Here is a 13,167-nt window from a genome sequence, read left to right as displayed (position 1 = left end):
CCCACAGCAGAACATCTTGTTTCATGTAACGACATTTAAAAAAATAAAAAAAATAAATGAATGACAAGGAGCTGTTGTGCAGCACACACACAATGGGCCACTGACAAAATTAATTAACACATTTATCGATTGAACGATTACATGCTTTCGCTGCACAGCAATGTTTGGCAAAAGAAAACAGAAAACTGTAATATAAATAAAAATAATAACTGAAAACAGTCACTAAATACAATAGCATTTCGATAATTTCTTTTTCCTGCATATGAAAAATCCTATTAAATGCTGTCTTGTCAACTTGCGAATTACAATTAGAGGGACTCAATTACATAGGGTTTTTTCTCAGTTATCTAAAAATATCACTTGCTTTGTCTGGTACAGAGCTGTGATTTTGGACTACAGTGACTCATAGTTTTACCATTTCTTAAAATAAATATTTGTTTAATACCACCTCAGCACAATTTATACTACATATTATACACTGATATTTGGTGTCTAAAATGTGGGTTCCAATTTTGATATCAATGTTGGTTAACAAATATTCCTTTTATCTACAACAAAACTCAATTTGGATATTCAAAGTTTAAAGCACATACCATAATCATTGGTATACCAGTCGTAGAGCACTGGTTGGGACCATAAAAACTAAAAAACTAAATATGTATGGGCCCACTGAAGGGATTCATTCCTTTGACACCATACCTCAGACAAGCACTCTACCTATTTGAGCAAAATCCAACCCCCTGGATATTAAAACAAAATTTCCTAAACTACCGACAATATCGTTGAATCTAACATTAAGTTTTGTGTGGACCTTCACTTCATTAAAGGAAACATGTCACGTAACCCATATTTGGCACCAACCATGTACAATTAATTATAAATTGAATCACCTAAAAAAAAAAAAAAAAAAATCTCCATAAAAAAACCCCAGATACGAGCTCTTAGCGGAAATTGCCGATCTTTAATGAGCAGGGCTATCACGAGGTCCGTGACGTCAGAGACGCGTCGCTTGATCTGAAGCCTTACACTTAAAAGCATTAGTCCGTACCACTCATAAAGAATCTAAGACTTGCACAACTTACCAAAACAATGAGTGTTCGTTCGCAAAACGTTTTGCCGTATCAATATGAGCTGTTAGTAAATGAAGAAAGACACACATTTACTTACAACAGTGATACTGAAGAAAAAACGGATAGCGAGTCGGAGGGTGGAGAAACCGATGGTGCCAGACCAGATCGGTCGACCAATTTACAGCCCGGAGCCCGAAAGTAACCCGGAGACAAAACCAAAACTCGGATGCTAATGCCGAGGTGTATACTGTTCATATTTAGCATAAAGATACCCCTCGATATGATGTATTTAAATATGTAAAAAATATAAATGTAGGACAAACATTTATTGGGGTTTTTTTTAGAAAATATCGCATTTTTTATGTTCGGGCTGTACATAATGAAATCTGTATGCACAGTGTAAACAAACGCTCTAATTTACGACAAGGCGCTTCACTTTCATTAACCTGACTTGTAAAACAACATAAATGACTTGAGTATAATCAACTTTTAAACTAAATATATTTCTATTTGCATCAACAGAACGAATTGGGGGTTATAGTATTTTTCTCTCATAAAAAAAGTAGCATATTATTAGGCCTATTGGTAGGGTGCGTTAGAGTAAAAACGACCACTCATGATACCCAAGTGATAATTTTCTTTTCTTTGATACTACGTAATTGGTCAGTTTTGTAATTTTAGATGGGAAAGTCTACTTAATCAAGGGTTTTACAGCATTATTTACAGTAATGAAGCAGGGCGGCTGATAATGTCCATTAACATTGTACTATAGTCGCGACAGGTTACGCCACAATACCCTGTGATCTTTAAAAAACTGGCACGTATTTTGTACATATGTCTAGACCGTGGTAATCACTTACCTGGTCGATACCCTGCAATATACACCTGCCAATCAGGAATCACATGTGCAGGCCACGGAAAGAAAGGACCAATTAACTAAAACAACACTCCGATTCTCAAGTCAGCCCGTGGATGAAACATAATAGTTATTTCGACACCGACAGTAGTGGTTTATTTTGTCTTGAACTTCGTGTTGCTTTGGGGCTTCGGGCGATGAGGAACGTTTTTGTGACGTATTCCGCCGAAGATTAAAAACATTATTTAAAATTATTATTGTTTTCTACATGTTTTTAAAAAAACATATTTAAATACATCGTACTGAGATGTATCGTCATGCCAAATCCCATGTTTGTATATGCCATATTTAATTACTTATTGACGTTTCCTTCTTCGGACGGTGAATACAGATTTTGTTATGTAGGCCTACAGCCGTAACATGAAAAAAAATAAAAATTCCAAAAAAAAAATAAACCACTACTGTCGGTGTCGAAATAACTATTATGTTTCATCCACGGGCTGACTTGAGAATCGGAGTGTTGTTTTAGTTAATTGGTCCATTTTTGTTTTAACATATATAAATACATCATGCTGAGGTGTTATCTTTGTGCCAGATATGTACAATGTACACCTCGGCATTCGCAACCGAGTACTGTTTTTGTCTCCGGGTAACGTTCGGGCTCCGGGCTGTAAATAGGCTGACACCAAAGTACTATGTGGTGTTGGTGTCCAATCTTTTGTTTTGCGATAAAATACACGTGTCTTTCTTCGGATACAATCCTTTGGAAAACCATAAAAAGACAATCCCGATCGTTTAAACTGTTTATTTTTTACACCCAAAGGCCGCGCAGTACGGCACTGTTGGACTGAAAAGATCGTAAGCCCCTTACTCCATATATAAACAGTTAACAACAATGGAAGAGTACAGCGGCTCTGACGTCACTTCCCTTTTTTTCCGAAATTTCTCAAATAAATATGTATAAATCATACTTTGATACTGATTAGCGTAATTTCTTCATTTTAAGTTAACTACACGTATTTTATTGTTATAAAGTTATTTGTATATTATTTTTATATCATTTTGCTTTTAAAATGAGCTATATTATGGTCTCGTGTCATGTTTCCTTTAAGCTACAAATAAATTTGTTTTGAAAGTATTAAACTACCTGTTTACAAGTACAATAAGCCAGCCAGTAAAAGTGTTAAACAGATCTTTCTAATTGTGACACGTCTAATCCTGTGCGGTTTCCATTTTAAATAATCGTTTGCTATTTTAACAGCCACGTTAAACCACGATACTTTTAAATGCACCTAAGACCTTCTCATAAAGCCAGCCAGCTGAGTGTATTTGATAACAAAATGGAAGTTCATTTGGCGATTTGGCACTGGAATGTTTTAAATACAAGTCTGACGATGTGTATTCAGCGTGCTGTTTACCGACGTAAAACGGACTGATGACCAGTCTGGCTCTAATCGGAGCCGGGCCACCCAAATATGCCAAACGCAAACAGCCCCCATTTTGTGAGCACAATTCCCCGTGTGGACATGGGCTCACAAATGCATTTGGTCAGCATCAGTTTATTTGATGGAACATTTCTTGGCCACAATCGTGGATCTTTGTTCCTTCGAGGCTATTCCAGAATGGCAGATGGGGAGGAATTCTTTAATTTATTTCCACCATCCACAAAATAAAATTATATTTGAACCATATACATTCATGCTTAAGTGAAAGTTGGAGTGGATTTTTTTTTTTTAGTTTCGAGGTTTGTTTGTTGTTGGATAGAGTTGTTTTTTAGGGGGGTAGGGTTTCTTTCTTGTTTAATGTCACCACTAGCAGAGCACATTGATTTGTTAATCATCAGCTATAGGATGTCAAACATTTGATAATTCTGGCTCAGTCTAAAGAGGAAACCCACTGTATTTCTTCCATTAGCAGTAAGGGATCTTTTATATCCATTTCCCCTCAGACAGAACAGAACATATCACAGTTGTTCATATACCAGTGGGTTGGAACGAGAAAACAACAACCAGATAATGGGTCCACCATGGTTCGATCCTAAAACCCATGCCCCTCAGACGAGCGCTCTACCAACTAAGCTAAATTGCACCACACAATAATAGTTATCGAGCTCCACCCCGTAATGTATTCAATTCAGTCCTTAGTGAACTGTATGGCTGATTTCCTTTCACAACACGGGTTGAAATGACGAATATTCAAATGAGGATGGATACTACTATCTCATCTCCAGTACACGCCCTACCACTAAGCTACACATGTAACCCAGGTCTCCAGTACACACCCTACCACTAAGCAACACGTGTAACCCAGGTCTCCAGTACACACCCTACCACTAAGCTACACGTGTAACTCAGGTCTCCAGTACACACCCTACCACTAAGCAACACGTGTAACCCAGGTCTCCAGTACACACTCTACCACTAAGCTACACGTGTAACCCAGGTCTCCAGTAGTACACGCCCTACCACTAAGCTACACATATAACCCAGGTCTCCAGTACATACCCTAAAACTACACGTGTAACCCAGGTCTCCAGTACACATCCTAACACTAAGCTACACGTGTAACCCGGATCTCCAGTACACTCCCTACCACTAAGCTACATGTGTAACCCAGGTCTCCAGTACATGCCCTACCACTAAGCTACACGTGTAACCCTGGTCTCTAATGCACGCCCTACCACTAAGCTACACATGTAACCCAGGTACAACAAAACTGTCGCTAAAAATATATTTATAAACACCTGTTGCTGTATAACAGCATCAACATACATGTACCTGTAGATATTTTTATATATTTCTTACACACCCGTTCATGAAATCACCATGCATTATTTTTATTATTTTATCATAGGCATTCACAGGTATAAACTGCTGATGATATTATTTCTGAAAAGGAATGTTTTATGATAGAGTTTTATTACAATGTGTCCAGGTACATGTACTTTTTTTTTTTAAATACAACAATAATTAAAAATTAACTACTGAAGACCAATTTATACTTACATGAACATCTCGCCTTGGAGAGGATTCATCCGTGTGTTCCATTGCACGTACATTCACACACAGATCAATAGGTTTAGCCACATGACAGAAGGCCCACCATGAACGTGAAACGCACAATCAGTTAAGTGCCCTTAATATTGACCTGAAACACAGCAGTCACCATTTCATAACCATGCCTCGCATTCCAAGTTAATTCACAAACATGACAAAAAAACACTTTATAAATATAAATCCACTTTCAAATGACTTCTAAAGCCAATGTGTTGTAGTTTTCCCCTAAAACAGAATTCTTTCACATATTACACTTCGTACTGACTAAAATTCCGACAGTAGCTATTCCGTAACTGCACCCTGTTATACAGCTATTCTGTACACGTAACTGCACCTTTTTAATACAATTTGATTTACACACAATGAAGATTACACTTCTTAGTGCATGTTACTTGAAAAATAAATCCTCTTCAAAGACAAACGAAAACTCTTCTATATAAAAATGTATGTAAATCCATTTTTAACTAAGACATTTTAGCTTTCCCTTTAAACTAAATTCGCAAACAGGGTCCTCTTCTACCAACACACATTCATAGACGAGTCGCTATTTCATTACAACCTTTTTATTCCGAGATGATTCACACACGGATAACGCTTGAATAGCTCTTCTTTGTATACATCAAGACCTCAAATAATAAATTCACTTTATAAAATGTCAAGACACTTTCCACAAATAAGGCCCTAAACATAGATTCACTTTTAAAACTGCAAGACGTTGTTTTAAGTTTTCTTCTTCACAGAAACAAATCTCTCTCACCACTGACTACATGTATGTCCGTTTCACTTGCCAACAACAAGGCAAAGAAACCACTAGCCTTTTACTTGTACTTCCTAGACACACGGCTGACCTGTGTAGGAAACTGAACACCTGACTACGTAGTGTACAGTGTATACGTGTGCAGATGACGCCACTCGAGATCCGAGTAACTGAACCCCTAAACTGTAATGTGTGCATAATGAACACACCGATCGATTTACTGCTTATTGCCAAACAATAGGAGATAAAAACTTTTTACAGAGAAAGTCACGGCTACAAAGTCCAGGGTTGTGCCAAACCTAACAGGCAAATGATTTGTAGTGCATATCTCTCCACTGGCACAATATTGCCTTGGCAAGGTCTCGATAAAATGGCAACTGCACTCTGGACATGATAGGGTGTAGGGTGGGGCACGTATTGAACAAATAATGCATAATAAAAGAGAGTGGTTACGCTTTAAACAGAAAGGAAAAGAAAGACAAAAAAAGAAAGAAGTTGTTATTGATTCAATGCCATGGATATGTTATACAAATATCAGGCATCAATAAAAGTTGAGATAAGGAAACACACCTTTGCAATTCAAGCTAAATTAAAGTATATGTCTTCTTTTTTCAGTGATAAATATATTTTAAAAAACCTACCTTACCACTCAGTTATAGATGTTTTATTTGATATAGGTAAAACAAACAATTAATTTAATAGTAAATATGGTGCATGTAAAATGTTAATTGTTCATTCTTTTTAAAAATACAATGGCACATTTTAAACTATGGTTATTAGGTGTAAAACAGTTATTTTAACGCTTGGTCTTGAAAGTGAAACAAGGAAACCCACTGTCACATATAAGGCATTCCTATCAAATAGCAGCTTTTATATTAATTTTCCACAGAGATGACAGTAAAGATCATGATCTTTAAACTAACAGTTGAAAAATTAAATCAGCTAAGTCCATAGGACGTTACCTCTAGGTCATAGCATCAAACCTTAAAGGTGAACCTATTGGTTTCCTCTCATCTCAAACAGTGCCCAATGTATATAAACGGCCATGGTACGTGCCGTCCTGACTGTGGGAAACTGCATATAAAAGACCTCTTGTTGCTAATGGAAAATATGTAGCAGCTTTCCTCAAAAGATTGAAGTTTGTTTTTTGTTTAACTCCGCAACTAAAGCACAATGATTTATTAATCATCAGCTATTGATGTCAACTATTTGATAATTCTTACAAAGTCTTAAGAAAAAACCTGCTACATCTTTTCTTTAGCAGTAAGAGATCTTTTATATGTACTTCCCCACGGGCAGGACAACAAATACACAAGGCTCATTTCTTGTTCTAGCCAGAGCACCACAACTGGTATATCAAAGGCCATGGTATGTGCTATCCTGTCTGTGGGATGGTGCATATAAAATATCCCTTGCTAATAATGGAAAAATGTCGTGGATTTCCTTGCTAAGATTATATGTCAAATTACCAGATTTTTAACATCCAACAGCCAATAATTAATATCTAAATGTGAAAACAAACTAACTTGATACACTAGTTATGGGGTAGTTTTTTTTCTTCTGAAAGACTACATACCTGAATTACCTAATGTCTGACATCTAACAGCCAACGATTAATTAATCAATGTACTCTAGTGGTGATGTTAAACAGAAACAAACTTTGTAGAGCCAAAACAGGAAGAACCGTGACTAGTCTACTGACCCTGTGACCTACTGCACCTCAGGCAACAGCTCTACTACTGGGCTATATGCACCACGCCCAATTTAAAAATAACTCACATCTCTATACATCTACATGTCCATGTAGTAAAACCACTTTTACAAGTCAATGCATACAGTTTACACCCATTTGCTTGTTTATCTCAAAATACACACACAGATTCCATGTAGGTGACCTACTTTTACATATAATTAACACCACCATGTTGGATATAAGTTTTATAACACCCATGCCCATAATAAAGTTACATATGTGTAAGTGTAGTTGACAATGTGCCTCCTCTTGTCGTCACCGTAACAACAGCCACCGCACCAGTAACGTTTCTTTATTTGACCGTAAAGCAAATCACCTGCCAATCAAATGAGTAATGGGGCCAAGCAGAGAGACGAGACTTTTATCCCCACAGCCAGGGGACAAGACAGACTGCATGACGTCTCTGAAATCTGCAGGTCATTCGCACAGCTGGCTAACACAACCATGGTGTCGCAGCGTTTCATTCCATCCAGCGACAACAAAAACGCTATAAAAACACAGCCGTATGGTCTGTTACTGTCATCAAGAGGATGTCAATAAAGTTTTAACAGCAATATTGCATAAGAGAAAGCCACCGGTGAAACTATTTCCATAAGCAATGATCTTTAATGTTTTCATTCTGAACAGGGAAAATTTCATAATAGAAAGGTATATTAAAAACTGATTTTAATTTTGATAAGCCACAGTACTTACTTAAATCCAAACATAAATAATGGAATTACAGACCTGTATATCTTAAAACATACACATTTTAATAAGCAACAATCCCAGACATTGTGAGGAAAGTGTTTTGATGTTAAATAATTATTGTGATTAAAGGAACAGTTAAGCAAGACTTTTAAAATGCTAAATGCAACTGGATTCCTAATGACCTTTGATTTCATTTACGGAAATATGGAAATTGGATGCCAAATAGTGGGATTGTAAAGTTTTTTCCCCCATTCTAACCAGTATTAAAGGTTGTGGTATGTGCGTTCCTGTTCATGGGAAAGTGCATATAAAAGATCCCTTGCTGCTAACGGAAAAATTGTTTCCTCTAAAGACATGTCATAATTACTACATTTTATATCCAGTATCCAATGATTAATTAATAAATTTGCTCTAGTTATGTCATTAATTTTTTTTATATCTTTTAGTTTTCTTGAAAAAGTTGAGTTTTAACTCTATATCCATTTAATATTTTTGGCATGATTTGAATTTTGGCGTCAAACTAGCTAATATATATAATCTAGATTACCAACATGTTTAGAGTATCGAAGTAAACAACCAAAGAACACAAAGTTTTCAAGCAAATAACAAAACAGACATAAAATTCCAAACCATATTGCCATGAAATAATATCCAAACCATGTACTGCCCACTGTCAATATTTGAATTGAAAATTAAAACTCCACAATCCTTTAATGATCAATAAACAAATAATTTACCCAAACATTTTGTTCTGCCGCAAAGATATGACAAGAAATCATGAATCCAAGTTGCCTGCATGAGTCATTCACCTACAATACGACATCATATGACATAATAGTTGCTTTAATCCTGGTAAAATAAAAACATGACAGTTTCATATTGACCAGGTTTTTTTTAAATATATTAATTTTTATGAGAAATTTTACTTGAAAATGTGTAATTACTCTAATTTAATATGTTTAATGGCATGATCTAACAAATTTCCACAAAACATGTTTCAAAGTAAATTAATATATATATCTGCTAGAAGGTAGGATGGCAGGAATGTTTTATGTAACCACAGTCGACACATTTTAATTATGGTTATATTGCGTCAGAAATATTTGCCAGATGACAGATTAAATTAAGACACGCGTTAATTAAAATATTATAAGGATGGTGTGTTATCAGATGATAGAATCCAATGGTCATGTTTTTTTTACATAATACCCTTAATTATAAGACATCATGAAAAATATATACTGATTAAAAAAAAAAAGTACTTAAAATTAATTAACAAATTACAATGAAAAATATTTTAACATCGAGTCAATAATTTTTGTAAATCTGAATATAAGTTTTATGAATTATAAACACACATGCAAAACTATTGCATCCAATTACTTGAGAAAACTGCCCTACATTATACATACATATATATGATCTTGAATATCTTTTTAACGTACCTCAAAAAACAATAGGTATATAATCCTTTATATACAGTGTTTCCACTAGTGATTTCTTTAACAACTCTGTAATTGAATGACTGTCCAAATAAATTAACACTTATTCTGCCCTGTCATACTTGTATTTTATTTATAAATAAATGTTAACACCAAAAATACTAGTACTAGAATGATTATGTTAATTGTACAAGGAAACACATCACAATATTATCAATCTATACAGCACCAAACCACCATTCTCTTTGTTATTACTTCAATGTAGTTTTAATAAAAACATAAAATACAGAAATAGTAAATGCTTTTCCAAATTACTGTTATGTGATTACATAATATATTAATAGCTTAACCTGTACAGTATTTACAAATACTAACAACCCAGTCTTTTAAAGTATTTTGTTATTGCTATCAGCAGCATTGCTCAATACCAACTGTGCATGTAGTATGCTGTCATTGAAAATAGGTATAATATTAATACTAGCAGCCACATATTAAGATGGTGTTCGGGTTTAAGAGGTGTAATTTTTAATGCTGAGAGTGAAAATTATCTAGTCCTTCTCACAGGTAGCACTTCTAGATTATGATAGCCCCACTCTCATGGCTAGTGATATTCGATGTTAGGCTAGTAAATAACTACTATTGCCATGCCCGATGGCTAGTGATTTTATTTTATTTTAAATGTTGCAGTTAAGTCTATTTTGTAAATATGACTATCCTGCCCCTACCCCAACCCCTAATGTTAGTGTTGTTAAGCTCTATCTCCCTCTTTAGGTAATACATCTGATTATTACTATTTAGTAAAATTATACAGTGAAACCCCTCAAAACCGGACCCTCTGTAAACCGGAATTCTCTCAAAACCTGACATCTTTCACGGTCTTTTAAAAAAAATCAGTAAAGAACTTAACCTCACTAAACCAGATACCTCTTAAAACCGGACATTTTACATGGTTCCGAGGGTGTTCGGTTTAGAAGGGTTTAACTGTATTAACTTAAAGTAGGGCTAGTGAATTTTTAATCATGGCTAGTAAATGTATTAAATCACTGATCTAATGGCTAGTGGATTTTATAAAAATTCAGGAAGCCCTGCACAGGGATAATTTTTTTCATGCTATGGAATTTACTACAAGTTATTTATTTCTCAACCAATTGTTTTCTAAATTGCACACAAAAATAGTATATTATTATTTATTTCAAAACCACTTTTACTTTCTTCTTACATCAAACCAAACTGAAATTTACAACAACAAAAAAAACATTTTTGTAGCAGGATAGGATGGACTATAGTTTTATTTTACATTGAATTTACAATCGACCATGTTATCGTATAACAGGAAGTATTGATAGTGTAATTTATATACAGATGTATGTATGTACTAGTAGATATAGTATTGACCTTATTTATGAAAAGGGGGTGGGATGTAGCCCAGTGGTAAAGCACTCGCTTGAATGTGCAGTCGGTCTGGGATCAATCCTGTTGGTGGACCCACTGGGCTATTTCTCGTTCCAGCCAGTGCTCCACAACTGGTGTAACAAAGGCTGTGGTATGTACTATCCTGTCTGTGGGATAGTGCATATAAAAGATCCTTTGCTGCAAATCGAAAAGATTAGTCCTTGAAGTGGCGACAGCGGGTTTCGTCTCTCAATGTATGTATGATCCTTAACCATATGTCCGACGCCATATAACCGTACATAACTGTTGAGTGCTTTGTTAAATAAACCATTTCCTTCCTTGTTTATCAAAATGAATAGTCAGGTGACAGGTATTGATAAACAATGTTTACAAAACACGGCAGATCATCTCTAAAACACGCCATGCAAACAGTTCAGGTGTGGGGAGAAGTTATTTCTGGTAGTGTTAATTTCAATACCTTCAGAAAGATGGACGTCAATGTTTAATAGCTACATGTATAAGAATTATAATATTAGAATTGTACAATACCACTTAAAAAACAAATGTTTTTCTTTGTTGAAGCTCAGAAAATGATGTCATTACATAAAACTGATCATGTAAAGGACTACAGAAACTGTTTTTTCAAGTGTGTATTTTTATTGAAATAAGTTGTGTTTGTAATTATAAGAATTGTTTTCCATTTTTTTTGAAGTTATCAATGTATAACAGTGACAAATGTAGTATAGAATCATTTTGCTAAGCTACACGAGTTATACATGGATAAATTCACAAAAAAATGACAAACAATCTTAAATAGCATTTGCTATTAACAGTATTTATAAATAAAATAATCCTAACACTACATGTACAAAAAAAGAGAAGTTTGTTTTGTTTTACGACACCATTAGAGCACATTGATTAATTAATCATCGGCTCTTGGATACCCAACATTTGATAATACTGATACATAGTCATTAGAGAAAACCTGCCAGGGTTTCATACAGAGGGGGATGGGGGGATTTATCCCCCCTTCCCATGATTCTAAAATGGGGGGGATATCCCACCCATCAATCTGCAGAGCAGTGGGGGGTTTTAAGGTAATTTTTAGCTCTTAGCATAAAATTTTCTAAGAAAATGCTAGGTAGAGAGAATGTTAATTAGCAAATGTTAATTATCTAGCTCTTTTGCATGTTTTTGGCTTGGGAAGAACAGACAATACGCGGATGAAAGTTGGTTTCATGGTATGAAACCAACTTTCATCATCAGATTCTGAGAACCATTGAATCAAATTTATCATCCTTAAAGAGAACCTATTTCAGAACAATTTCCTCAGCAATCTTTTATTGTATTAACTATCATCCTCTCTTTTGATAACATGTATGAGGTAAACACTGACACAAAGTCATCTATTAATCCCACTGCACACACAATTAAAACTGAGTGGTTTTCACAATAGAATTGATAATCCTGCCTGAATTCACACTAGTCTACTGATAATATTAGAATAGGAGTCGACGAGGTCGGAATGCATTCCAAATATCCAAGACCACATCAAAATCAATGTCAAACACGATAATTGTATACAACTGATTTTATTTCACAAGATACATGAATAGTAACGATAATTTGTGATTGTACGTAGAGAACTTGAAGGAAGCAGAGAAGTAAATCAACCAATGAGCATTAGGTTGTATACGAATGTAGGAAGCTGTTAATTCAGCTCATTAAAAAAAAGAAATACGAATGTGGTTTGCAATCGAGTAAGAAATTAGATTTTTTACAATAATTACACCTGCATATATTAACAACAACTTTTTGCTTTCATGTTAATATAGTCGACAGTGTATTATTATTTACTTCTCTGCCACCTGAAATCATTGGCTATATATTATGGCTGCTGGCGCATGCGCAGTCAAATGATAAACAACGGCGATGAGAGGAAATTTTTAAAAGTATAAATTATCAGAATAGAAGTACATAATTTATTTTGTCCAAATTTGTGACGATTTTCACGGTTAGTGCATCAGAATAGATCAATTTTGCCGACTGTTTTGGCTGCCGGATTGTGTTCCGAGATGCCAGAAACTCGCATCTCTGGGCATCTAAAATCCGCTCGCGATGTGCAGAAACCCTGCCCGCTACTTTTTTCTT

The 13,167-nt window shown here is 35.1% G+C and overlaps 1 protein-coding gene across 11 annotated transcripts in view; it reads right to left on the bottom strand.

Annotated features, from left to right (window-relative positions):
• Positions 1 to 13,167, bottom strand: part of LOC121369360 (serine/threonine-protein kinase 25-like) — a 101,818-nt gene that overhangs the window by 79,284 nt on the left and 9,367 nt on the right. For 3 of the 11 annotated variants that reach the window (XM_041494477.1, XM_041494442.1, XM_041494485.1), the window contains exon 1: positions 4,932 to 5,947. The exons of 1 other annotated variant lie outside the window; for it this stretch is intronic. In XM_041494477.1, coding sequence (XP_041350411.1) covers positions 4,932 to 4,973 — 42 coding nt within the window. In that variant the 5' untranslated portion in view covers positions 4,974 to 5,947. Of the gene's footprint in view, positions 1 to 4,931; positions 5,948 to 13,167 lie in introns of those variants that run through there. 7 more of the 11 variants (XM_041494395.1, XM_041494415.1, XM_041494405.1 and 4 more) reach the window with 6 other exon arrangements.

This window comes from Gigantopelta aegis, chromosome 1 (assembly GCF_016097555.1).
Source record: "Gigantopelta aegis isolate Gae_Host chromosome 1, Gae_host_genome, whole genome shotgun sequence".
In the NCBI taxonomy this organism is placed as follows: domain Eukaryota; kingdom Metazoa; phylum Mollusca; class Gastropoda; order Neomphalida; family Peltospiridae; genus Gigantopelta; species Gigantopelta aegis.
Note: the sequence above shows the minus strand (reverse complement) of the source record. Positions and strands in the feature narration are given on the sequence as shown.